The sequence below is a fragment of the Gavialis gangeticus genome, unplaced genomic scaffold, assembly GCF_001723915.1.
Source record: "Gavialis gangeticus isolate Ggan-Ray unplaced genomic scaffold, GavGan_comp1, whole genome shotgun sequence".
Taxonomy (NCBI): domain Eukaryota; kingdom Metazoa; phylum Chordata; order Crocodylia; family Gavialidae; genus Gavialis; species Gavialis gangeticus.
In genome coordinates this window covers 74159989-74184221 of record NW_017729029.1, presented here as the reverse complement: position 1 = coordinate 74184221, position 24233 = coordinate 74159989, and the positions used below count along the sequence as shown (strand labels likewise).

At 41.2% G+C, this 24233-nt stretch overlaps 1 protein-coding gene across 2 annotated transcripts in view; it reads right to left on the bottom strand.

The window, feature by feature from the left end:
* Positions 1 to 7900: 7900 nt before the first annotated feature.
* The window catches only part of PALLD (palladin, cytoskeletal associated protein), a 251935-nt gene continuing 235602 nt past the window's right edge, over positions 7901 to 24233 (bottom strand). The window contains exons 15-19 of one of the 2 annotated variants that reach the window (XM_019521757.1): positions 15347 to 15479; positions 13164 to 13371; positions 12112 to 12277; positions 11264 to 11397; positions 7901 to 10125 (exon numbers count right to left, since the gene is read on the bottom strand). In XM_019521757.1, coding sequence (XP_019377302.1) covers positions 9953 to 10125; positions 11264 to 11397; positions 12112 to 12277; positions 13164 to 13371; positions 15347 to 15479 — 814 coding nt within the window. In that variant the 3' untranslated portion in view covers positions 7901 to 9952. The remainder of the gene's footprint in view (positions 10126 to 11263; positions 11398 to 12111; positions 12278 to 13163; positions 13372 to 15346; positions 15480 to 24233) is intronic. The other variant, XM_019521758.1, reaches the window with a different exon arrangement.

Here is a 24233-nt window from a genome sequence, read left to right as displayed (position 1 = left end):
TTACTGACTTATAAAGGGCCATAGGCCTGTGAGGGACCGCTAAGCTAACTAGTCCAACCCCTAGCAGTTGCGGGCACCTGTGTTAATGGATGTTAAGTCCAAAGTGGTCCACAAGAACATCTGTTTTGTTTCATTCTTTCTTTCCCTTAGTACAACACAAGCCACAAAACACTCTTAAACATTTAAAATAAATTTGCTGTAACACCAATGACCAACCCCCCTGCCCAAAGTGCAGTGCACTGCAGGAAGGGAATAGGAGAGATCAATAGTGCTACCAATGCTCAAGGTTCTGCAATGGCAGGAAATTCAGGTGAAATATGTTCATTCTGAGAAGTGAGCCTCTCGCCTAATTTGCAGGGGAAGGAGGGAGGAATGCTTTCCTGACACTATAACTGATGAGCATTTTAAACCTGCATTTGTCCAAGATCTACCAGCCAGGCACGGGAGAGGTTTCCTGGTATTACTGACAGCACTATCCTGCCTGTTGCTGTGGCCAGTTTCTGCTGTGCAGAAGGCGAGCACCATCCAGCAGCCACGGTATGCAGTAAGGGGAAAAATTCCTCCCTGACCCCTACTAGTGATCAGTAGAAGCCTAGAAGTTTGGGATTAATTAATTACAATATAAATATGGTGCAACAAGTATATTGAGAGGTCAAGGGAAAAGGAATGAACAGGGAGGGAACTTAATTCATAAAGGGCTATCCCAGATACTAGGCCTGACCTTCCTTAACTTGTATATACGAGTTGCAGAATTTTTTATCGTTTAGACTAAAGTATTTTCTCAAAAGTATTATCAGACCCCTGAAAACCACTCCTGGGGCAAAATGCTCCAATACACAACCTCCTCCTGTTACTATGGGACAGATCTCGCTGAAGTATAGTTTTTGTGTCTTCAATGTCTTGTGCTCGATCATGTTACACGCCCCAGAGCCTTTCTGTACCTCCATTTGGTTCTTAAGTTATGTGGGCCAATTTAGGCTCAGAGCGTATTTATTCCTCAATCTGGCCATCTTTCCTTTTTTTCAAATAACCATGTAGTAGTTCTACAATAAATATTGGTTGCTTTTGGCAGCATAGCACAATTCATATTCCTTTACTAGGTGCTTCAATTAGAAATATGTATTGTACTGTTTGATGTTGCAACTGCAGGGATGGCAGCAGGGAAGTAATTCTTGAAAGTTCACTTCACAGTGTGGCAAACATATTCTGTGTGGTTAAATATAGGTGAAGAGGCAGCTGTGTGCACAGTAAGTCATCTCCTATGAAGCGATGCTTTTTTTTGCCTCTTGAGGGCAGTATAACCCAAGGTATAACTGAGGGGCTTGATTTGTGACATTTAAGATTTTGTCATCTCCAGGAAAGGGATGACTGTTGTCTAAAAAGTTGATCATGCGTGTACTTGCCACAATTTCTTTTAAAAATGCTTGGTGACTTACATTTTTGGTTTCGTGCTAGAATTTTGGAAGAGGCTGAAGTGAGTTAGATGTTGACCTTTTATTGATTTTAATAGTAATTGGGTACCTCGCTCCATCAGGCACTTGAAAATGCCTGATCTCCAGTCTCGAGGAGAATCCTATGAGGAGAAACAAGAATCTCTCTTCACTATAGAATCCTGTGGCCTAGTGCATTTACATGGCTCTTAGCAAACTTCTCTCCTGTTTGTCCAAGACGGTCTGAGTTCTGTTGACCACTCTACCAATCATCAGATAAGCACTTCACTAATAATATCTGTATGAATTTCCTCGTATGGATGATTGCAGATCCAGATGGTCTGCAAAAGAATGCCACTTTGCACTCAACCTCCCACAGTGACATTGATTAAACATGCCTCCATTTGCAAGTTTCGGGGAGTGCACTTAAGCTGTCTATAAGTTCAAGGCACAAAGTGCTAGACAATTCTTTTCCCCATATTAATGTACTGGAACTCCTGCAATCAGATTGGCTTCTGAAGTCTTTCTACTACTGCTGACCAGGAGCTCAGATAGGTAACATTACTACAGGCCATTCTGGCTTAGAGCCCTGGTGCAGCTGCCCACATTGCCAATGTGTTCTTTTCTTTACTCTGCCAGAACTTCTGCCCAGGCTCTGCATATTTTCAACAGTTTGTAAATTGGTTTGCCTAATGGAGTTCGAATGGAACTTGTGAACACACCCTTCCCTTCCTACCCTTTTCTAAGGACTTTCCACCAGTGCATCTTTAAAATAGTCATCTTCGTAGCTCTCAATTTGGACAGGAGTGACATCCATACAGGAATAGCACACTCCCTTCTTTCTGCTTTCTGTGGATTCAGATTTTGCTGAGACCTCACTCAAAGTTCCTCACAATGTCTTTAGTTGATTTTTTTTCACTTCACCAATGGTGATACTTAGGGGGTGCACATGCATCCCCTGACTAGCCACACTCACCGCTAAGGCAATGGGTAGGGAGGGCAGGCGAGAGCACTGGTGCCCCCCCTGCAAGTGCTGGCTGATCGCCACGATCATTGCAGCCACTTCTGGCCTTCACGGGATTGCCTGTGGTCTCCCCCGGTTGGCGGGACTGGTCGTAGGGGGGAGCACATGCCCCCCCAACTAAGGCAGCACTAGTCACCCATGTACTTCACCTATCAACCTGCCCATTTTCATATCTGAGGGAACCCTATTGTATACTTTATATGATTTCTTTATTCTTAAAAAGCAATTTAGGAAATCACCATGCTTATTTGAGGTATTAGTGAAGGTTGTAGAAGTTAAGCCCACCTTCTCAAAGACATTATCCAAGTGAACCTTTGCAACTGCATTACAATTTGTTACCAGTCAGCTCATGTGCCCCTTCTCTTAGGTACTGGAGCTTACTAAGCATGCTCAGCATGCCTAGGAAATATTCCTGTATCATAGGGACTTACCTAATTTGCAGCAGCTGTCTCCAGGTTTCCTGGTTCAAGCATGGCACAGTCCCATTTTGTGGCAGAGTGTGGCAGGTTCCTTCACGCTTCTGATTGATTAGCTAAGGGGCCCTGGAAGTCCCACCCTTCCCCAGAGATTGACAGATGGCCATGTGTCAATCTCTGGGGAGGGGTGGGACTTCTGGAGCTCCTTAGCCAAAGGCATGGGGGAGCCCATTGTTCTCCACCATGAAAATCTTCCCCCTCCCCTCTCTCTCTCCCTCCCTCTTTCCACCTGTGCTTCAGGATGCCAGGGCTTCTTGCCTTTGTTTGCCGCTCCCTGCCAGCCGCCCCCCACTTGCTGGCCATTTTCCCACTTTTTTGTGGGATCAGGACCTTTTCACAGGCGGCCTACCAAATTTGCGGTTTCCATGAAAATTGTGAAATAGTGAATTTGGTAGATCCTTAATTACAGATCCGGTGAGCAGCCACATCAAGATCAGCCCATAATTTTACCAAACATTATATGCTTTTACTAACTATATCATATGCCAAATTTAGAAGAGTGGTTCTGTAATCCTTATTTAGATAACTGTAGTTCGAGCTTCTAAAATCTGGAAACTTATTGTTAGCCATCATAAGTGGAATCCACATGGAAAAAGATAGGTTTTTGTTATAGTAACTGTTTTGCCAAGATGCTTTTTTTCCATGTGGCTCTCTCAACCTATCCTCTACTTTTCAGTTTTTTGAAGTCCATCTTTACTGGGATTCTGAACGAGCGAGGAACTGAGAGGCAGTTGGGGCAACTATGCTGTTTATGTCCTTGAGGAGATAGGGCACAATGACATGTAAAGTTCAGTCATGTTTCCACTGGATATTGCCAGTCAAAAATTTCTGATTTCATATGTATGTGGACAAAACATTTTGAAGATCCGTTACTTAAAAGTAATTTCTCTTCCTTGGGAACAAATCCTCCTCGAACATCTCAGATACAGGGGCTTTGTAGACAATGTTGCATAATGAAGTGAACGTGGACTAAACATTGACAATTTGTCACACTTATTTCACATGCAAGAAAAGATGTTTGCTGTTAGTAATCAGAAAAAAAGCATGTGAACGTATTACGATTCATTGTGGACTCTCTATCACCGTAGGTGTTCAAGAGGAAGTTGGACAGCCACTGGTCATGGATGTAGCTATGCCTGTGCTCTGCTATGGATATTTCTCATGCTTCTGGGGTTCGCTGGCTGCTGCGTGGGGCTAGGAGGGAACTCCCTGTCTTCCCCAACCTCTGCTGCTTGCATGCCTACTATGTCAGGGGTTTTTTTTAAGCCTTCCTCAGAGGCATCGGGTGTTGGCTGCAGCCAAGACTAGGGATTGGGCCTGGGGTGTGCAGTGCTCCTGCTGGGACATAAACCTGGAGGTTCCCGGCTAGATGGTCTTGCCCCTCTGCTCAGGATCGGAGCAAACGCCGTGTTTGGGGTCAGGAAGGAATTTTACCCCATGGTCAGATTGGTATTGACTGTTGGGTTTTTTGTCTTCCTCTGGAGTGAGGAGTGTGGCCCTCTTCCTGGGATTTCTTGAGCATATGTTGACAACCTTTATAGCTGTAGAACATTGGCTGCCATAGCCCCCCTGCTTTACTTGTGGTGGATAAGGGTGTTAATGGCATGTGGGCATATGTTGTGTCAGGGTTGACACTAATTTTGCTAAGAGGTTAGGCAGTAGATTTGTATAAGATGGTTTTGATAGGGTGAGCCTGCCTTAGGCAGGGGGTAGGTCTAGACCATTTGAGGTCCTTTCCAGCCCTACCTCTCTCTGATTCCACTCCTACTAAACTTGTCCGTAAGCAGGCTTGTTACCCTTGAACTTATTAAACTGAGAAGTTGTTTTGTTTGAGTATGCCAGTCCAGTTCCCTTGGTATATCCCTTGATATTCATTAAAGTAACTTCATGGTCTGTCAGACTTGTCTTGGCTATATTATATGCTTTGCATAATTACATTTGAGGGAAACAGTTGACAGAATAAAATAGTAATATTGCATATGCCAGTTTTGTATTTACTTAGAAATCTACCTTCTGTACCTGCCTTCATTACTAGTTCTTTTAGATGAAATTTTGCAAATAGTTTTTCATACTTCAGTTCATCAGGGAATTGCCTTGCTAGATACACGAATATGACAAATATCTGTATGCTGCATAGAATTTAATAGCTGTTGTTAAATGCTTTTTATTATTGGAGATATTACTGTTATGTAATTTCATTCAAGGTTCTACTTAATAAGAGAAGTTACATATTTCAGTCCGACCAGAAACAAGTAAACTAGTACCTGACCAGAGACTGAGTAGCAGACAGAAATATATAATTTATAGAAATTATGACATTTCCTATACTCAGTTTAAAGAGTTTCTCAAATTCATTTGAGGAGCTCTATAATGAAATGTTCGATTATCATGTATGGTGGGTATTTATTAATGGTATATGAAAGGGACCATAGTTAAGAATCTGTGGATTGCAACTGTGGCTCCCCTAAAATAGTAATCTAGAAGAAAATCCCTGAATCATTTGGAAAAGAGTAAGTGAGTAAGTAATATTGTCTGTCAAGAGCAGAGATATCTTTTTAGGATATAAATGCTACATGCAGCTCCCTTGTAAACACTGCAGATAGTGTTTAGAGCAGTTGAATAATGGAAATGAGGTCATACCAGTCCCCCTTGTAGCTTTACTTTGAAGCATTCTTTGCTAATTCTAGGCCAGCAGTTAACCAAAGTGCTTTTAACAACATGGTTAGTGATGTTATCTTTTTCTTTTTTTAATATGTGCTGGCAATAATCTAACCTATTCAGTGTGATGAGATTTTTTTTTTTTTATGGCTTCTGCTGTAAATGATCTAATCAGTCTGAGTAGTGTCCATGTTCTATTTTTTCCTATCTCTCTCTTACTCTGCAGCTGTTTCTGGCTTAGTTATGCTACTGCAGAACTAGAAAGTGAGGTCAGTAAGTAAGGTCTGGCCATTCCCCAGCGTTATAAAATGACTGCAGTGCCATATATAACACAATCTTCTATTTATTTCCCAGAGTCATTGGATCCAAGTTAGTTCTTACTCTTCTTTATGGCATCTGAGATCATTGCCCTGCAGGTACTGCTGCCTTTTGGTCTGGATTATCTCCTTGCAAAGGGGTTGACAGATTTTGTATTTTAGAATAAGGCTTTTATTGGGAAAATAATGCAAGGCAAGATAATTTAATCAACTTTGGTTGTCTGTTTCTGGAGCTAGTCCTAGCCAGATTCCAAAAGCTGAGAAAAACTAACTGTGTTCCATGGAGGATATGTGAATTTAGCCATATCACTTTTGCTGCTGTGAATGGAGGTCCCCATCCCCATCAGTCTCTTTCAGATTTTATTTCAAAATGTGGTTGTATCTAGTTTTAAATTGCTTTATAAATATGCTTTAATTGATAAGGTTTCCCAGTCACTTCAAAGATCAGTGAATACTTAGCTACAAACACTTTACAGGACAGCAGAGAAGTCTGTGGCATCAGTTACACCAGAGTCATGTTATATAAATCTTGGTTGAATGTAGTTTGTGAAGAAATTTCTTTTCCCTTTATAAAGTAATCTCTCTATAAAGTAATCTTGATGATCCAATGAGCTTCTAATTCATTTCTAAATTTTTGGACAGCGTAAATGTATCTTTATGCTTGTGCCACACAAATTTCTATCTCTGTATTTGTAAACCCACAACAACAGCCTCAGTAGCTAAGTAACAGCACAGTGGATTGTTGTTTATAGTTACAGAAAATAACAGTCTTGAGTCTTAGTTAAAGTTTCATATGTGATTTACTATTTTTGTATGTCTATGTACATATGTAAAGAGAAAGTAAAGTAGGGTGATTTCTTCTACCAATTGGCCACGTCTACACATACACTTTACTATGGAGTAGACTAATTAGCTGTGGAGTAAAGCGTGGTGTTGACTGGGTATCAGTTGCACCTGGTCAGCCCAGCCAGCTACCCGCTGTTGAGACTCCTACCTGCTGTCTAGTCCCACAACTCTATTTTCAGCACCCTCCTGCCCCAATCAGCTCCTCTACCATGACCTGGAGCCTGGGGCTGACCCTCCCACACCCCATGTCCCCTGACAGGCTGGATCTGCTCCACCCTGGCTCAAATTGCTGCTGTCCCGGGTGCACATGTAGACACTGCAACCAGGGCATAGTTTATGCAGGCTCAAACTGCTCCAAAGTTTATTTCTTCACATTAATTGCATGTGTAGATGTACCCACTAAGGAGCTAAATGTATAGCTGATTAGAAGGATCTATTTGTCTGTTGCTTTTTGTGTATATTATACCAGAAACACAAGCTACTGAATAAATCAGGCGTTTCAGACGCCTTTATTTTATCTGGCTCTCAAAAGCTGTCATCGATTTATACTTACTATGCCAAATTCAGATCTAGCGTAAACAGGTGCAGCTCCACTGGCATTGCTGGCAGTGCAACCATTTATTCTAGGACTGAATTTGGCTTATTCTCTTTTATAGAGTGAGTCGTGATTTGATTAGTACTTTTCTGATTAGTGGTAACTTGCATCTCTGCATGGATGGCATAGGATGGAAGGGTTCAGAATTTAACTTAAAGAACCCCGAGTTCAATACTGTCATGAATTATTTTGTAAGAACAAAAATAATCAAAACAACCTATTCAAGTACCAGTCAATCATAGGATGGCTTCCATGAAAACATTCAGACTTCATCTCTGTTAGGTAGTGCAGAGGTCTGGATATTGAAGACGACTGTCTAGGTTGGTGCAACAGTACATACAAATGAATCACAAAATATAAAAAATTGAATACAATTCTACAATTTTACAATGGTGGCTCTTGAGTGTTGTTCCTTGGACCAGAGAGAATTCTGTAAACCAGCTGTCTTTAGAAACTTTAAAGAACCTGTCCTTATTCACAGCTCAAAGCTCTAACCTTTTATGTGAATCCTCATATAGAAACAGATGTGAACATCTTACCTCAGAAAATGACAATTTTCTATTGGTGTAATATTTATTGATATTAAACCCACATGTCAGCACAACAATCCAAAATAATATGAATAGTACATTTTTTATAAATACAAATAAAGGTGGCAAAATAATGCTAGTGAAGCTAAACAAATGGTAAATTAGCATGTCACAGTCGAAACATTTGGCAAATGATACAACATAATTTTCCTATAGGTAGATTTTTTCCATATGACAGACTGTGTATGACATTAATTTAGATTAGCAATGCCTATAGGTGTGGCCATAGTCGGCACCAATCTGCATAGAATAGAACTATCGTATGTGCTTAAGTTTATTAACCGCTAAAAACTTGGTTTGTGTACTTACACAGAAGTACAAAGCAATACATGTATAGCAGTAATGCAAATATATGGTGTGGTACACAATTACAAAATAAAAAATAAAAAAACTAAGTACTGGACTTGAATAACTGAACTGAGATAAAGATTTCAACACTTTTATTATAAATAATGAAAGATACCATATATGTGCTTCATATAAGGAATACAGTGTTTTCCTTTCATAGCAAAGTACGCTCGTACCATCAAAACCTCATTATCCCCCATCAGGCCTAATCAAATTCTTACACCCCAACCCACCCCTTCAATTAAAATTAATTGGTTGTGAATCAAAACTGCCTAATATACTTTGACTAGGTAGAGTCCAGTTTGGTGTAGAATTGCTTTACATTCTGAAAGTAGCCCTTCTAACATTTTTGCCTACTGTACACACGCCCTAGCCTTGGTAGGGTTATTGTGTTATCCTACAGTAGGAAAGAGAACAAATAATACCATCCACCACATACACAAGCTTTGTTAAAAATATTATGGCACAAAATGTGTTGGGTTTTTTGTCCATCTTCATTCTTTGCTTCCCTCAGATCTACTAATCTATCCACTATGGTGTATACTTGTCATTTAAACCCATATAGCAAACTCAACCCATATTCCACTTGCTATACACTTCTAGAATCCTCAGCCTTATTACACAAGCTCTAAACAATCAGAAATGTCCAGTACTTACACTCTCCTGTGTTCAGTTGAACTTAGGATTTCAAATATGTGAATGGCAGTGCTCTTATGTTTTTGCAGATTGTTTTCAAAGAACCCATAAGAAAGGTCCAGTCTTTTGCCCTATTTCGCCCAAGTTTGCTAACCTAATGAAGTAAAACTAAACTGTTGGCATTCTTCCTTACTCCCACACATGCCTCACCTAGGTGATGGGATTTATCGTCTGTAGTGGAGCATTATTAGACCTCAGCTTTTATTCTTCGTGATGAACAGGTTAAATTATTTATGCTTAAATTAGCCTTGCAGTATGTAAATAAGCCTCCTGCTAGGTGGCACAAAAGAAAAAATAGATATAAAAAAATCCAGAACTAAGGTGTTGACTTTGCTATATAGAATTGCCAATGCTAATTAATAACATTTTAGGCACAGTTGTTTTTCGCTGTAGAACAGAAATCAGTTTGCAGAAATAAGGCATTTGCTTAAATTTCTCTTCCTTCTCCCTTCCTGTTTTATTCTTACAATATTGCACTTGCTCACTGTAGCTATCAGAATACATTGCCCTTTGAGAATTGCAAAAAGATAACCATACATTCTATTTTTCTGTTTGCGGTCTAATGGCCTCAAATGAAATGCCTTGCACCATTGATGATCGTGTAGCAAATATATCTTGCTTATGAAAGCACTTGGTGACAAACAGTGTGCTTACTTTTAAAAATTCTGGTTTGCTTTAGTATTTTGGCTTTATGAAAATGGTTATTCACAGGAGTTGAAGCAACCTAGATAGGAGTTGATGGTGATTGTGATTTTTTTTTCTGTGCAATGTGTACATTTCTATTAATAATCAGCTACTTATTTTCCTAATTTGGTATAAGGAATAAGAAATATATGGTTAAGGTGTTCTTTATGTCTTGTACTTGAAGGTGTTTGCCTCTTACATAAAGTGACATAGAAGTATCATTGATCAAGGCAACGGTTTTCAGTGTTTCTGCGTTGAAAGAAAAAAGATGGGTATGGCAGCTCAGGTTTACAGGTCATCGCTCTCTACCAAGCCAGACTGTAATGTCAGATGAACTGGGTTTGCTTCAGGCTGGAACGCTGCCCTGATGTCTAGTCCTTGGTCAGAAAGTGCTGCATATCGACTGGCTGAGGGACGTACCTTCTTTGGCTTGGTGGTCTGTGGGTGTTGTTGCCACTGAGCTACAGATTTAAGAACAGGAAGAAATTCAGCTGGTTTCGTGCACTTATGTAAGGTCCTCACTCAGATGAATGAGTGACCTGCTCTTGAAAAGCAGAGAAGTGTTATCTCAAAGCCTTTTTTTAACTTTTTTGTTTTTGTGCTTATTTACTAACAGCTGTATTTTGTCTTTACTGCTGCTGTGGTAAGAGCATAGCACAGGTTAAGACTGGAAATTGCTTATTATTCTGCCTTTAGCCACCACTGCTCTCCCTCAAGCATCCCCCTTCCTCTATCCCCTTGAATTCTTCTTAGGGCTGTATGTTGTCATGACTTCCTTACTGGCCAAGTACAGTTGGACTTGGCTGCCTCCAGTTTTCCAGATGGATCACTGCAATCACCCCCCTTCCCCTCACTGAATAAAGATACCAGGCTAGATTTGAACATCCCCCCACCCCACGCATATAATTCTATTCCTCGTCATTGGGGTTGTCCCTGATTGATATTGGTGGGAGCCAGCTGGTCATCACCACTGCCCTGTGCAACCTGGAGAATTACAAACCTATGTAGAGTTTAATTTTGATTTTTCACCTTGCAACAAATTACAGCATTGCCACCAAATCATGACATGAATAACTATTTCACTCAGTTATGGTGTTGGTCAGAAATCTAATCAGTTATTTAATTTAGATTTAAGATCAATTCACAACAGAGGAGCTATATTTAACTATATTAGCTAATTAAGCAGCAAGCCACAAGACCAGAATTTCTTGCCTACTGGTATTTGTTTTGGGTGCATTTTAGGCAAATCTAGAAAATCATTCAAAAGGTTAAAAACTAGTGCTAGCACAGCATTGTAATAAGAACCCAAAGAATTAATGCAGTCATGCCATTTACTGTTACTGCTAAGGATGCTGGGGTGAATAAGCCAGATGCAACTAGAAGACTTGCACATGCTCATTTTGCTTTAAATATTTGAAAGGTGATAAAATGTACTTCAACAGAGTATTTGCTGTCTTGATATGGCTCGCTATTACTGTGGAGAAACTATAAATAAAAGAGAGACCAACATAAACCTTCTGTATACAAGTTAATTAGAACTGCTGTTTTGGGAGAGGTAGGTTTTATTTGACTGCATTTTTGAGAATGGGAATCACTTACTATACACATCCAGCCTGGCAGTGCAGGACACTATTCCAGCCTCATTTTTAGCTGACACAGTATACCAACCAGCATCTTCTTTTGTAGCTCCCTGAATAAGCAGGCAGATGTAGCCATGATTATCCTGGTGCATACTGAAAAGAGAAAGAGGTGATTAAAACGCCATACAGAATGGTGGCTGCAGGACAAAGAATGTTGTTCAGGAACATAACCTTACAGGTAGAATTTTAAAAAGCAAGTTTATAAATAATGTGATGTTCGCATCTAAATAAGCACATAATACCCACCAAAGTGAGAGAGAGATGTACATACCAGGTGAAAAATTAATATCAGCTATTTAAACAAAATTAATATGTAAAGATAAGAGGAGAAGCAGACCTTTAGGTGCTGAGTGGGCTTCAGTGGTGAAAATGCAGGGGCCTCTGTGGCACCTGCTGAGTAAGGGCTTTGGGAATCTAAATGGTATACTTGGTTTCTAGCCTTTGTGTGTCTTTTTTTCTTTAAAAAAAGACAATACACTTTTGTTTGCTTAAACTGTGGAGGCAAATGGAGTTGTCTGAACACAGGATTGGGAGGCAACTAATACGTTTTAATCCTGGCTGAGTCATTGGCTTGGCTCTGAACTTAAAAAGCATGTTTCCTATGTGATTCTTGTTCTCCAGCTGTCAAATGGAGACAATAATACTTACATACCTCATAGGGTTCCTGAGTAATAATTCTTATTAGATGCTGTAAATGCTAAATATTCTTCCAACTTGATATCCCTTTGACTGCATTAGGCTATTTCAATTGTGGTTTGTTTTGGTTTTTAATCAGATTCATTGTACAGAATATTAAACTGGCCTGACCTCACTCTGTCAGTGTTATAGGTGAGTGACTCATTCTCTTTCTTCCAAAATATCTGAGGAGGTGGCACTCCATAGACGCGGCACTCCAGTCGCACTGGGTATCCCTCAGCCACTCCTGTGTTCTGTAGCTTCTCTATAAACACTGGTGGCTTGTGTACTTCCTTAGCTGTAAAAAACGGAGATGTCAGTAATGTTTACAGTGCTGATATTGTTTAACTGTTGGCCCTGAAGGTACACAGCTAAATAGAAGATTTTAGACCATTCCTTCTGTGATGGTTAGTACAGCACTACCTGATGCTGGATCAGCAGAAGTAAATTATGTCCTGATTCTGACCTGAGTAGCAGACAGGTGGCTTAGAATAGAGCCAAATGAAACATTTTCTCTGTTCAACTAGATTTGCCACACTCAAAACTCACACTGCAATTGCTTCAGTGTTCCCTATAAAAGCTTTCCTAAACCCTGTGGCCTATCCATCTCCTGACAGGATAAGCCTCTGTCTACTATTTTAGGATTCAACCAGAATGAAGTGACTTTACACTGGGATGTGTGTAATGTGCTATTCATTTCCATATACATTACTAATCTAACAGGATCAGGTGCAGGCAAATTGCCTTAAGAGAAATTTGATTCTGGCATATAGAAATCAGCATTGCCTTGAATATGCTACATAAGATAAAGTAACATATGGACTTTGATTCCACGCTACTGTACCATGTGTGCCTAGCTACTAATTCCTCTTAAAAGTATTTAATACTGTTGAGAAACAGGTTAGTTTAAACCAAAAGTGAAGTAGAACTAACCCATCCTAATACAAATGACTAAGAGTTGATCTCATCCAGGTGTCTGCCAGGTATGCCATTGTGCAGCCGTGGTGGTGAAAAGGAACTGATTGTCAATTAAGGCTGCTCCAGCCCTTATGCTCATAGCTCACTAGAGTGAAAGACTGTGAGCACAGGCACAAGAGATGCTGTTGTTCAGAAACATTACATTTCAGATTTTCACGTACAACTCGAACAACCTCCAATGGAGAGTCTTAGCATGAGGATGTTACCTGCAACAATAAGCTCCAGGCTGAATGTGTTCTGACCAGCTTTGTTGCTGGCAATGCATGTGTAGACTCCAGCATCTCTAGCTGTGACTGGCTCTATGATCAGGGAGTGCACACCATTCTCACGCACCAACATTTTGTGAGAACTGTCGGGACGAATTGGTCTTCCATTGACTTGCCAGCTTAGATCCGGAGTTGGTAATCCACTGACCTTAAATATGAAAACAATGGGAAGGAGCCTTAGTGTGTCTCTGTTTTGTATTGCTTACTTTTTACTTCAAGAGGAAAGAAGGGATTTGTTTGTGTAGGAGCGTTTAGGGATAGCACACAGTACAATGGACAAACTACACCCTGATGTATGCAGAATTGTACTGACATGCCTTATGCAACTCATTTGATTGCAGTGCTGCTTCATGGGTGTAACTGGCTAGATCAGTTAAAACCTAGTTTGAGTCTAATAAAAGAAATTACATTGTGAAACAAAGTTTGGGTGACACCTGTCTGGCTTTTTACAGTTTGCCTTTTGTTTCTGAATGAAATCTGTAGACAAAACATGTCAGCTAAACAGATATGAACTCCAGATTCCACTCCAGTTATGTATCATTCATTACCGTCAGTGCTGCCTACCGTACCTGTGTATCCAAATAATCTGAAGCAACCTCAGACTGTTGAAAGAGATGTGTCATCATTGGAAAGGTACTTCCTGGGAAAGTAGGTTTATGCTAATATGAGAAACCAGTTATATTCTACAGTAAACATGGCAAATCTGAATTTTAATTGTCTTCTACAAAGTCACTAATGCCTCTACCAGGAAACATTTTGGTCTCACCTTTGTAATGTTTCAGATAGATCAAATAGATTTAAAGGACTAGAGATGAGAAGCAATCATTTTGCTTTCCATCTCACCTATTTTCACATGGACATACATGTCCAGTTTGTACTGCTGAGTTTTAAAAATCAATTCTCCGTTAAATAGAGAGCTTATTCTTCCCCATTCACAATCTGCGGCCATTTTTTGGAGGAAAAATATTCTTCTTTTATTGATACAGACATCTGCATCAGTGTAGAAATGAACTGATTCTTAATATTGTAAACAAATTACATCAGAGGGCCAATAATTGCTTCAAAACAGTAGGCAGGAAGACCATGTTGAGATGGGTGGGTTAAAAGGGTAATTTTGTGGTTCTTATACTACTACTGGTAGGTAAAATTATCTGCCTTCATATGAAGTCTGCCTTAGGATGAGCCTATTCACTTAAATCTGTCCAGCTGGACAAGGAATGTTCTTAAGGAAAGAATGATGGAAATAATCCTGAATTACAGCGGTCCAAATATTTGTAAAGCCTAAAATCTTCAGGATGACCAGCACTACAGAAAGAATGAATTACAAAGTAAAAACCAAACCAAAAAAAAATGTGCTGCCTAGCAGCAGTTCCATCTTCTAGCTGTTCTAGTAAGTGAACTTGGAACCATATTTTTAATAGTGCAGTTGACCTCTACAGGCACGCTCACTCTCTTTCTACTCGTATGGAACCGTAGGATGTTCTCATGTGTTTGACACTTTCAGTTAAAAGAGTAAGTAATTTAGGGAAGTATTTGACATACAAAATATATCATGTGGTGGATAATATCTCCTGAACAGTATGCTTTCACTAGTTCACCAGTTTCTCTCTGACTTGGATATTGTTTCTTGGAGCCACATCACTGAGCTTCTCAACCCCCTTGTTCAGTTGCACAGGGCTGTTGAACAGCCATGAACTAAATAGGTCTCATGCAATAAACCAATATTTAGTCATGGTTTTTGTGGACTCTAAGGCCAAGTCCTGGCTGCTACAGGCTGTAAATATCTTTCATCTTTAAGGCAAATCGAACGCAAACTTTTAAATACTGAGTTTAACAGGAAGTCCCATCATGATTATTCCAAGGGGCTAGAAAATAAATATTTTATTGAAAAAGAAAGAAATATTGCTATTCTCCTTTTTGTTTCTAGTCCCCTGAAGAATGGGTCATCAGTCATAAGCTTATTGGTATCAAAGGCCAAGTCTCACTGTTGGGTTTAATTCTTTACATATCTAGAATCCCACTTACACGAGGCAGTTTGAGATGGATAAATATTCTAAGATCCAACCGAGTGTGAACCAAGGAGTCTGCTGCTCAACACAAATTAAAACAGACTTGATACTTGCCTTGCAGTCCATTCTGCAGAGTTTTCCTTCTTGAACAGTCAGGTCTCCAGGAGCCTGCAGGAAGTGAGGTCTGAAGAATCGTTCCTGAATTGGTTCATTTTCATCACCACTGTCCCTTGATCGAGATCGGGGCCTTAAAAATCACATATATAATAAAGTTGCTTGAAAAGAACTTAAGACCAAAATTCAGATGTCAAGCTGGCATAAATCTGGATTCATTTCTGTGACCTCTTCCCTGCTTCCCCACCTCCAAGTGCAATGGCTCTAAATTTGTGCTAGCGTAACAAAGCATAATTTGGCACAGCATCGATTAAATAGGACATTTTGCATTTATGTTACTTTAATCTAGATTGTGGCAAATACGTGATGTAGAAAGTGATCTCATTCGGCGTGAGTCATTTACCTATAAGGGCAATTTGTTTATACATTATAGTGTTTTTAGTTTACTTTTATCCTGTAGCTTAATCAATGGTAGAGATTTTTATATAGCTGATCACCTTTTTATTACTTGATTATGCCAGAAAATAACAGTAAAATAACAGTACCAGCAATAAATGTGTTTACTTTGAAAGAAAACAGCACCAACTAAAAATTGGCTACCACCTCAGTTGAGGGCATACGGTTTCCACAAAAGAGTTTCTTTTTTCACTTGTTCTTTGCTACTAACGGTCATATATGAATAGAGGATGATTATGGTTTAAATTTAGTTAATCTGATCTTGAAGTTTACTTTTCACTCTTTCCGTTTTCAGTTTGTGATATTTATCATCATTCCCAAACCCACTCAATTGTGGTGTCCCAAGAATGAGAACTTAGCACAGAGGCAACAGAAACAAAAGAGCCAGAGCTCTTGTTTAAAAAAAACACACTCATGGAAAATAAAATGCAAAAATATGACTATTATGCAATTCCCTCCACCCCAAACATCATCAGCAGTTCTTGCCCATTAATTTAATTTATTGAAAACTTGTTTCTGGTTCCTTTTCAATTCAAACTGACATTTTTTTCCATGGTGTATATAATTTATTTAGCAATAAAAATGTTCTTTTTGCCATCTCTGTAAATTCTTAGTTTATTCAGCAAATTAAAAAAATACGTAATTGAGAACAGAAATTGGCCCTCAAATCTTATTTCACTTAACCCTAAAGAATGCCAGTGAATTCAATTCTAGGGCCAAATTCTGCCCACAGTAACACTGTTGCAATGCAGGGTTGCGCAGCTGTAAGTGAAGACAGATTCAGCCCGCAGCATTTGCCTGGCTTTTTCTGTGAGAGAGAGCGATGCGACAGCCACCATTTCAACCAACATTCATATTTGACTGTATGCATTTCTTTGTGCTTTGGCCAATCTCGACTGTTTCCTGAGAGGAAAAAAATGGAGAATGTCGCATTTTCTGCATTGTAAAAGAATAAATCCAAATTAAAATTAGAAACATTGTAAAGGTTAGTATGGGCAATGTGGTCACTATTTAAAAAAGTAATGCCTACACTGGAGTATGACATTCATGGTAACAGATATAAATTAACAGTCCTAGATCAGTGATTCTCAACCAGGGTGCCAGGACACCTTTGAAGGGTGCCATGAGGTGTGAGGAGCTAAGCAGAAAGATGTAGGTTCAGGTTCATCCCAGCCTGGCCCCTCTGCAAGGAGGTAAGCACTGTAATAAATAACTTAGGGTGTGAAATGGGGTGCCACATTGGAATCTAAAAAGGTTGAGAACCATTGTCCTAGATACATGGGGCAAATTTTTTATGTGCTTCCAGTGGTATAGGTAACATTATACTCTGACAACAGCACTGAATGAACATGGCATGTTTCTCTTTCATTATTTTCCTTTGCTAGATAATGCTGAATCCTAATACTGCAGATGCCAGCGTGTGCTAATTCACTGTTGGTTTTAATACAGGTTGCTGGATTGTCACAGCTTGATAATTACTGGATCACAGAAAAAATGAACCTTGTGGAAAAGATGTCATTTATCTGTATAGAGGTGGATACTATAACGAAGACACAAGGCCTAGGCCTACACAATTGTTTAGGTTTCAATATCTACCATTTAGATGCCACTGACATCCTCAAAACTGGCTTCTAGCCTTTAAATGCCCAAGTTCCACAGCAACTTAAATCTGTCAGTGGACATTTGCAAAGTCATCTTCACACTGACAGTAACCACAGCTTATGAGCTGTTTGGTGAAACCCTGGAAGCTCTACAGTGGGATTCTTACACTAGCCATTTCCCCATTTATGTTGCCCATTTGACCCTATCAATATGCTCCAAGCATGATTAAACTAGTATCTGCCTGCATAAAAAGTCTTCCAGTCAGTGTGAAAGAGTGCAAGGAGTTAGGGGCAGGGGGAGAGAGAATGAGAATGAGAATCTGTGTCTTTTGGTAAGTAGGTTAGACACCTGAGATATGGGAGCCCTGTATTCAAGTTCTCCAGCCGTATGATTTAGAACAGGGTGACTAGAATCCATGTCTCACATCCCTGGTCAATGCCCTAACCACCATCTCCCCCATACTGAGATTCTGTTTGTCTTTCTGTCTGTTTCCTGGAGATCTTCCCCATTTGAATCAATAAATGGTATTGGTGCAGGAATTTGTACCTCTGGCTCTGACATTCCAGCTGAGTGCCTTGGTCTCTCTTTCTGGCCCAACACATATTTAAGTATTTATACAAAGTACCCCCTGGCAATAGCCTCTTGCCCTTCCCACCCTGGATCCAATTAGCTGGTGGCTGAACCTCTTGCCTAGGAGGCAGATGCATTAACTTGCATCTTTCATAGCCCAAGTAAGTATTTTAATATTGTTGTTGCCTCCTCTATGAAGAGAAAAGCCAGGTTGCCTTGGCTTAGGTCCTGACTCCAGGAAGGGGTTTGAGATCATAGTTCAAGATGCCTGTTACTGGCCATAGGAGGTGTCTATGCTACTCACTTCTCATTCCTCTGCATTTATCTCCTGGCTCCCCACTTCCCTGGTTTCTGGGGCTCCCTCTCTCTGGGCTTTTATAGATGTGCGCTGGGAGTGGGGTGTGGGGGGCATTACACCTGGAACGTTAGTGTATCAGCGCCTCTGTGCTGAAAAATGGCAGCAGGGGTGCTTTAACTAAACCTCACTAAACAAGCTTTAGTTAAAGCTCCCCCACCACCATTTTTCAGTGTGGAGACACTGATGCACATGATGCTGGAGTCTGGTAATTGCCATGCCCCAGCAGACTCAACTAATTGAGTCTGTTCAAACATCCTGTAATTACAGGATGTCAGAGCAGCCTTGCTGCATGTATATATGTGTCCAGTTCCACCCAGGCATTGCTTGGGCAACATGGGTTTTCTAAATCAAAGATGATGATTCCACTGATACCTAGGGTTAGGGACAGAAGTTACACATAAACTGATTTAAGTGAGCAGAAGCTGGTTTAAACCTGTAACAGAACAGAAAGTCAATGCACATACACTGGTTTCAAATGGCTGAAACTGATTTAAGATAACCTGGCTGAATGTAGCATCAGACTTGACTGATTTAGGTCAAACTTCTGTCCCAGACTCCTTCCTGGTTCAAGTCAACTCACGGGCCTCCAGCGTCCCAGCATGCATTCCAGCCCTGGGCTGGGCTGTGCTGTCTGCTCAAGCAGACAAGGGTTGTGTGTGGGGTGGGGGGGAAGGCAGGGAAAGACCCACTCCTCGACAAACCCTGGCTGGGATCTGGGGCCAGGGCGGGGGGTTAAACGTCCCTTCCCCCAAGTACAGAGCTGCCCTGCAATGCCAAAAACATACTGCTGGCTGTGGCTGTGGACTACAAATGCCAGAGGCACTTGGAATTAGGAAGAGGAAGTGATGAGCAACCCTGCAGAATCCTGCTTCTGTGATTTCTGGACTGCAAATCCCAGAGACCTCGGGGCAGCAGGAAGAGGAAGCAAATATACAGCCCATGTTGGCTACATGCCAGAGAGCTGTGCTGTAGCGCCCCCCCCCAGCTTCGGGCCTGAGCCAATGCAGGCATGTGGCTGCACTTTCCGAATCAAAAGTGAATGTGTCCAGTTCTTTTTCAGTTTAATCTCTGCAGCGTAGATGCCTTGGGATTTTTGACTGCCTGTACTTAGCCCAGGTGTGAGATGCTGGTGTGCAAAGTGCCTCTGAAACTCTAGTGCAGGGGCAGGCAACCCCTGGCCCAGGTGCTGGAGTGTGGCACTTGAAGGCATTTTGCTTGGCATGTGTGCTCTGGGTGGATGGTGGGGAAGGGGCTGGGGCTATGTGGCAACAACAAGGATCAGGCCCCTCATGGCTCCCTTGCCATCTGCCCCAGCACACTAACGTCTTACAATTTGAAGCTGCAGGTGTTTTTGGCACTTGGCCCAAAAATGTTGGTGACCCTGCTCTAGCCCAACTGTTTTCTATGGGATCCTATGACCCCAGCTGACTTCCTGCCCTTTGGGCGGGGGGGCTGGACTCGATGATCTTCCGAGGTCCCTTCCAGCCCTAATGTCTATGAAATCTATGAAAGTAGATATGAAGTAACTATGAAGTATGAATTTTAGGAAATTGTTTTAAAGAGAAAGATATACTTAGTCATGTTAGTCTGAAGTCAGGCAGAAAGCAGATTCACTCAGCATCTGACAAAGTAGGCTGTTGCTTACAGATAAATCATGTCTTTCTGAAGGAATTAGTCTCTAAGGTGCCCTTCCCCACTTTCATTTTAAGAAAGAAATGGCAGAACAAGCTAACAGTCTCTTAAAAGCGTAAAAAAAAATAAAATATTAAAACTGAAAGCCAGGCATGGTTTACATTAAGCTGGAGTAGACTAGTAAAGATAACAAAACGAAAAACTGTTTCTTTGCCAAGATCACACTAAGAGAAATTTAAAATACGTTAAAATGTATAATAGCAATGAAACAAAGTATGAAGTGCACTAGGCTAATAAAGTATGAAGTGCGCTGGTGTTTCTGTTGCCTTGAGCAAGTCCCCGCCCAACTTTGCCAAACCTAAGTACATGAGAAAATGCCTTAGTGGGAAAGAAATATCATCATTTAGCAAAATTCATAAAGCAAACTCTCAGTGAGCAGGAAGAGCTGCATTTTAGTGAGGTGATAAGGAGCCTGTCTCTTAAGAGGGTGTTGCATGTTCTGAGATCTCATCAAGTTCAGTGGGAGATGTGGATGTACAGACACTTATAGGATTTGCCTAGCTCTCAGCAGGATTGAGCTTTTAATGGGCAACCACAGCAGAGGGAAGGTGGAGGCATGACTGCCAAGACTTTGCACACCCAGGGTAACCTGCTCCTGCAGGGATTAATACCACAGGAATGAATGCAGATCGGTGCTTTAAAAGTCAAAACTCAGTAGTGAAAAAGGATAAAAAAGGGTTATCCTGGGCACACTGGCACCCCACCCCCTCCACAGCAGCAGCTTTCCCTGGATGTGAGGTTTCTGTCAATCTAACCCAATGGCTGCTCCTCTGCCCTGGCTGCTGGAGCAGTGGCAGGGAAGGTAAAGAGTGCAGGGCCAGGAGGGAGGGGGTAGTCACCCCCCTTGCCTTCATTCTGGCACCACCTATTAGGCAGGGCCTGGGCTCATGCCCTGCTGGCCCACTCATAGTTATGCTACTGGGGTGAGGCCTTCAAAACAAGTGATTATAAAGGGAAGAAGAGTACTAGGTAAAGTACTCATTTCAATTAAAATGCTAATGTCATTGTAAGTCTCCTGTATGTTGTACTATTACCCTATCATGTGCACATTCAGTACTTTATGTGATTGCTAGGGTGCTGACAGCAGCTAGAAAATAGATAAGGTGTCAGCTGTTAGCACAACTTTCAGTTCAATTTGAACAGGCTCAAAAAGCGAATAAACAGGATTCTCTTGAGCAGCAGAGCTAGATAGACCACTGTGTACCTTAGCAAACTACAGAACGCCCACCCTCGACTTTGCAGGGAGATGCAGAACTATCAGTTGTCTAGTTATTTTTTGTTGAATCTTTTTTCTATTTTATTTCCCTCTTATCTTTGTTTTCCCTTCTTCCTTCTCTCCTTCAAACTTTTTAAATTCCCTCCCATAAAGGCTCTTAAATTGTCTTGTTTAACAACTAGTAACTTTGCAGAACTACACCAGGATTCCCAAAGGCAGCTCTTCCTGTCACAAATCAACAAGAGATTTATAGTTGCAAAACTGCCCGTCCCATAAAAATGGGGGGGTATTGAATGCTGACTTCCGGAAGAATTAGTGAATGTGCAAGGTACAGTTCCTCCGCTTCACAAAATATGCTCAGTGGCTGTACCATAGCAATGGTGCAACAGAATGCTGCATGAAGGGTTTACGTTTAGGCAAGTTTGGCTCCTGCCATTGTTCCATAACCTGGAATATTTTGGAAATGATTTATGTAGCCCTAACAGGCTGGTGTTTTTTAACACTTGCATGATCCTGTTTGACCAACTCAGTAGCTGGTGAGATTCATAAAACACCTAATTCTTCCTTGCAGTAATTTTATTTTATGTACTTGGGTTGCTAACTGCTCTTGGAAACATCTGAATCCATTTATTTCACCTAACTGTAGTCATTATTAGATCTGTCATTATATGTGTTGCAGTTGCCAGCTGCTGCCCAGATCCTACAATGCATGTAATCAATAAGCAGAACATATACACATCAAAAGAGCAGAAATATGAACTGAAACATTTTTGATCCATAGACAGAAGCTCTATTTGGTTAACCCAACCACACTGCCTTTTTGTTGGTTGAATATGTAGGAGCTGTGCTATGTAGGTCTTGGCTGTGTCTAATAACTAGCTACTCTAATAACTAGAAAGGGAAAGAATAAAATGGGCCAAAGATAAACACAAACCAAAACCCCACATCTGAATACTTACAAACTTCAGAAAAATGCAGAGCTAGACGTTATACTTTATTTCTGGTTCCTCCCTCCATGATTGCCTAAATTAAAACAATCAGCATCCCCAAACTTTCAAACACTTCAGACCTGGATCCAAACCTTGTGGTCTGGAGCCATCTCTATGACATTTTTGTCTTACTACTTATTTGCAGTAGCACCTACAAGTCCCATTCAGGTTTGAATCCCAATTAGGTTGGTGCTTTAAGGAAGCATCAGTAGTAAGCATCAGGCCTACAAAGGCCTTGTAGTGGAAAGTAAAACAAGATGAAATGAGAGAATGTGGAAGTATGGAAAAGACTGAGAATGTGGAAGAGGCCGAACTACTCAATGCCTTTTTTATCTCAGTTTCCATAGGTGAGGTCAGCTCCCAGACTATTGCACCTGGCAACACGGTTTGGGGAGGAAATGAGCAGCCAACAGTGATGAAAGAACAGGTTAGGGACTACTTAGAAAAGCTGGACATGTACAAGTCTATGGAGCTGCAGGTGACACACCTGAGATGCTGAGGGAGTTGGCTGATGTGATTGCAGAGCTGCTGGTCATTTTCTATGAAAACTCATGGCAGTCAGGAGAGATCCCAGATGATTGGAAAAGGGCAAATATAGTGCCCATCTTTAAGAAATGAAACAGCCAGGAAACTACAGACTGGGCAGCCTCACTTCAGTTCCTGGAAAAATCATGGAGCAGGTCCTCAAGGAATCCATTTTTAAACACTTGGATGTGAAGAAGGTAATCAGGAACAGTAAACATTCACCAAAGGCAAGTCAGGCCTGACCAACCTGATTGCCTTCTATAATAAGATGACTGGCTCTGTGGATGCAGAGAGACCAATGGACATGACATACCTTCACTTTAGCAAGACTTCTGATATAGTCTCCCACAACATTCTTGCAAACAAACTAAGGAAGTATGGGTTGGATGAATGGACTATAAAGTAGATAGAAAACTGGCTGGATTATTGGGCTCAGAGAGTAGTAATCAATGGCTCAATATCTAGTTGGCAGCTGGTGTCAAGTGGAGTGCACCAGGAGTCAAGTGGAGTACCCCAGGAGTTGGTCCTGGATCCAGTTTTATTCAATATCTTCATCAATGACCTGGAAGATGGGATGGAGTGATCCCTCAGCAAGTCTGCAGATGACACCAAGCTGAGGGGGAGTAGTAAACACAGTGAAGGGTAGGACTAAAATTCAGAGTGACCTAGATGAATTGGAGGACTGGACAAAAGAAATTTCACAAAGTTCAAAAAGGACAAGTTCAAAGTCCTGCACTTAGGACAGAACAATCCCATGCACAAGTACAGGCTGGGGGCTGACTGGCTGGTCACCAGCTCTGCAGAAAAGGAAATGGGGGTTATAGTGGACAATAAGCTGAGCATGAACCAACAGTGTGCACTTATTGACAGGAATAATGGTATACTGGGCTGCACTGGTAGGTGTGTTGCCAGCAGATTGAGGGAAGTTATTCCCCTCTATTCAGTACTGGTGAGAGTACATATGGAGTACTGTGTCCAGTTTTGGGCCCCCCACTACAGATTAATTGGAGAGAGCTGGGGCATGTGACTCACGAGGAGAAGCTGAGGGAATTGGGCTTATTTAGTCTGGAGAAGAGAAGACAGAGGGGATTTAATAGCAGCCTTTAACTACCTAAAGGGTGGTTACAGAGAGGATGGAGCCAGACTGTTCTTAGTGGTGGCAGATGACAGAACAAGGAGCAGTGGTCTCAAGTTGCAGCAAGGGAAGTTTAGGTTAGATATTAGGAAAAACATTCTCACTAGGAGGGTAGTAAAACACTGGAACAGGTTACCCAGAGAGGTTGTGGACACTCCATCCTTGGAGGTTTTTCATAGTTTCATAGTTTCTAGGGTCGGAAGGGACCTGAGAAGATCATCTAGTCCGACCCCCTGCCATGGCAGGAAAGAGTACTGGGGTCAAACAACCCCAGCAAGGTGTTCATCTAACCTCTTCTTAAAAACCCCCAGGGTAGGAGCCTGCACCACCTCCCTTGGAAGCTG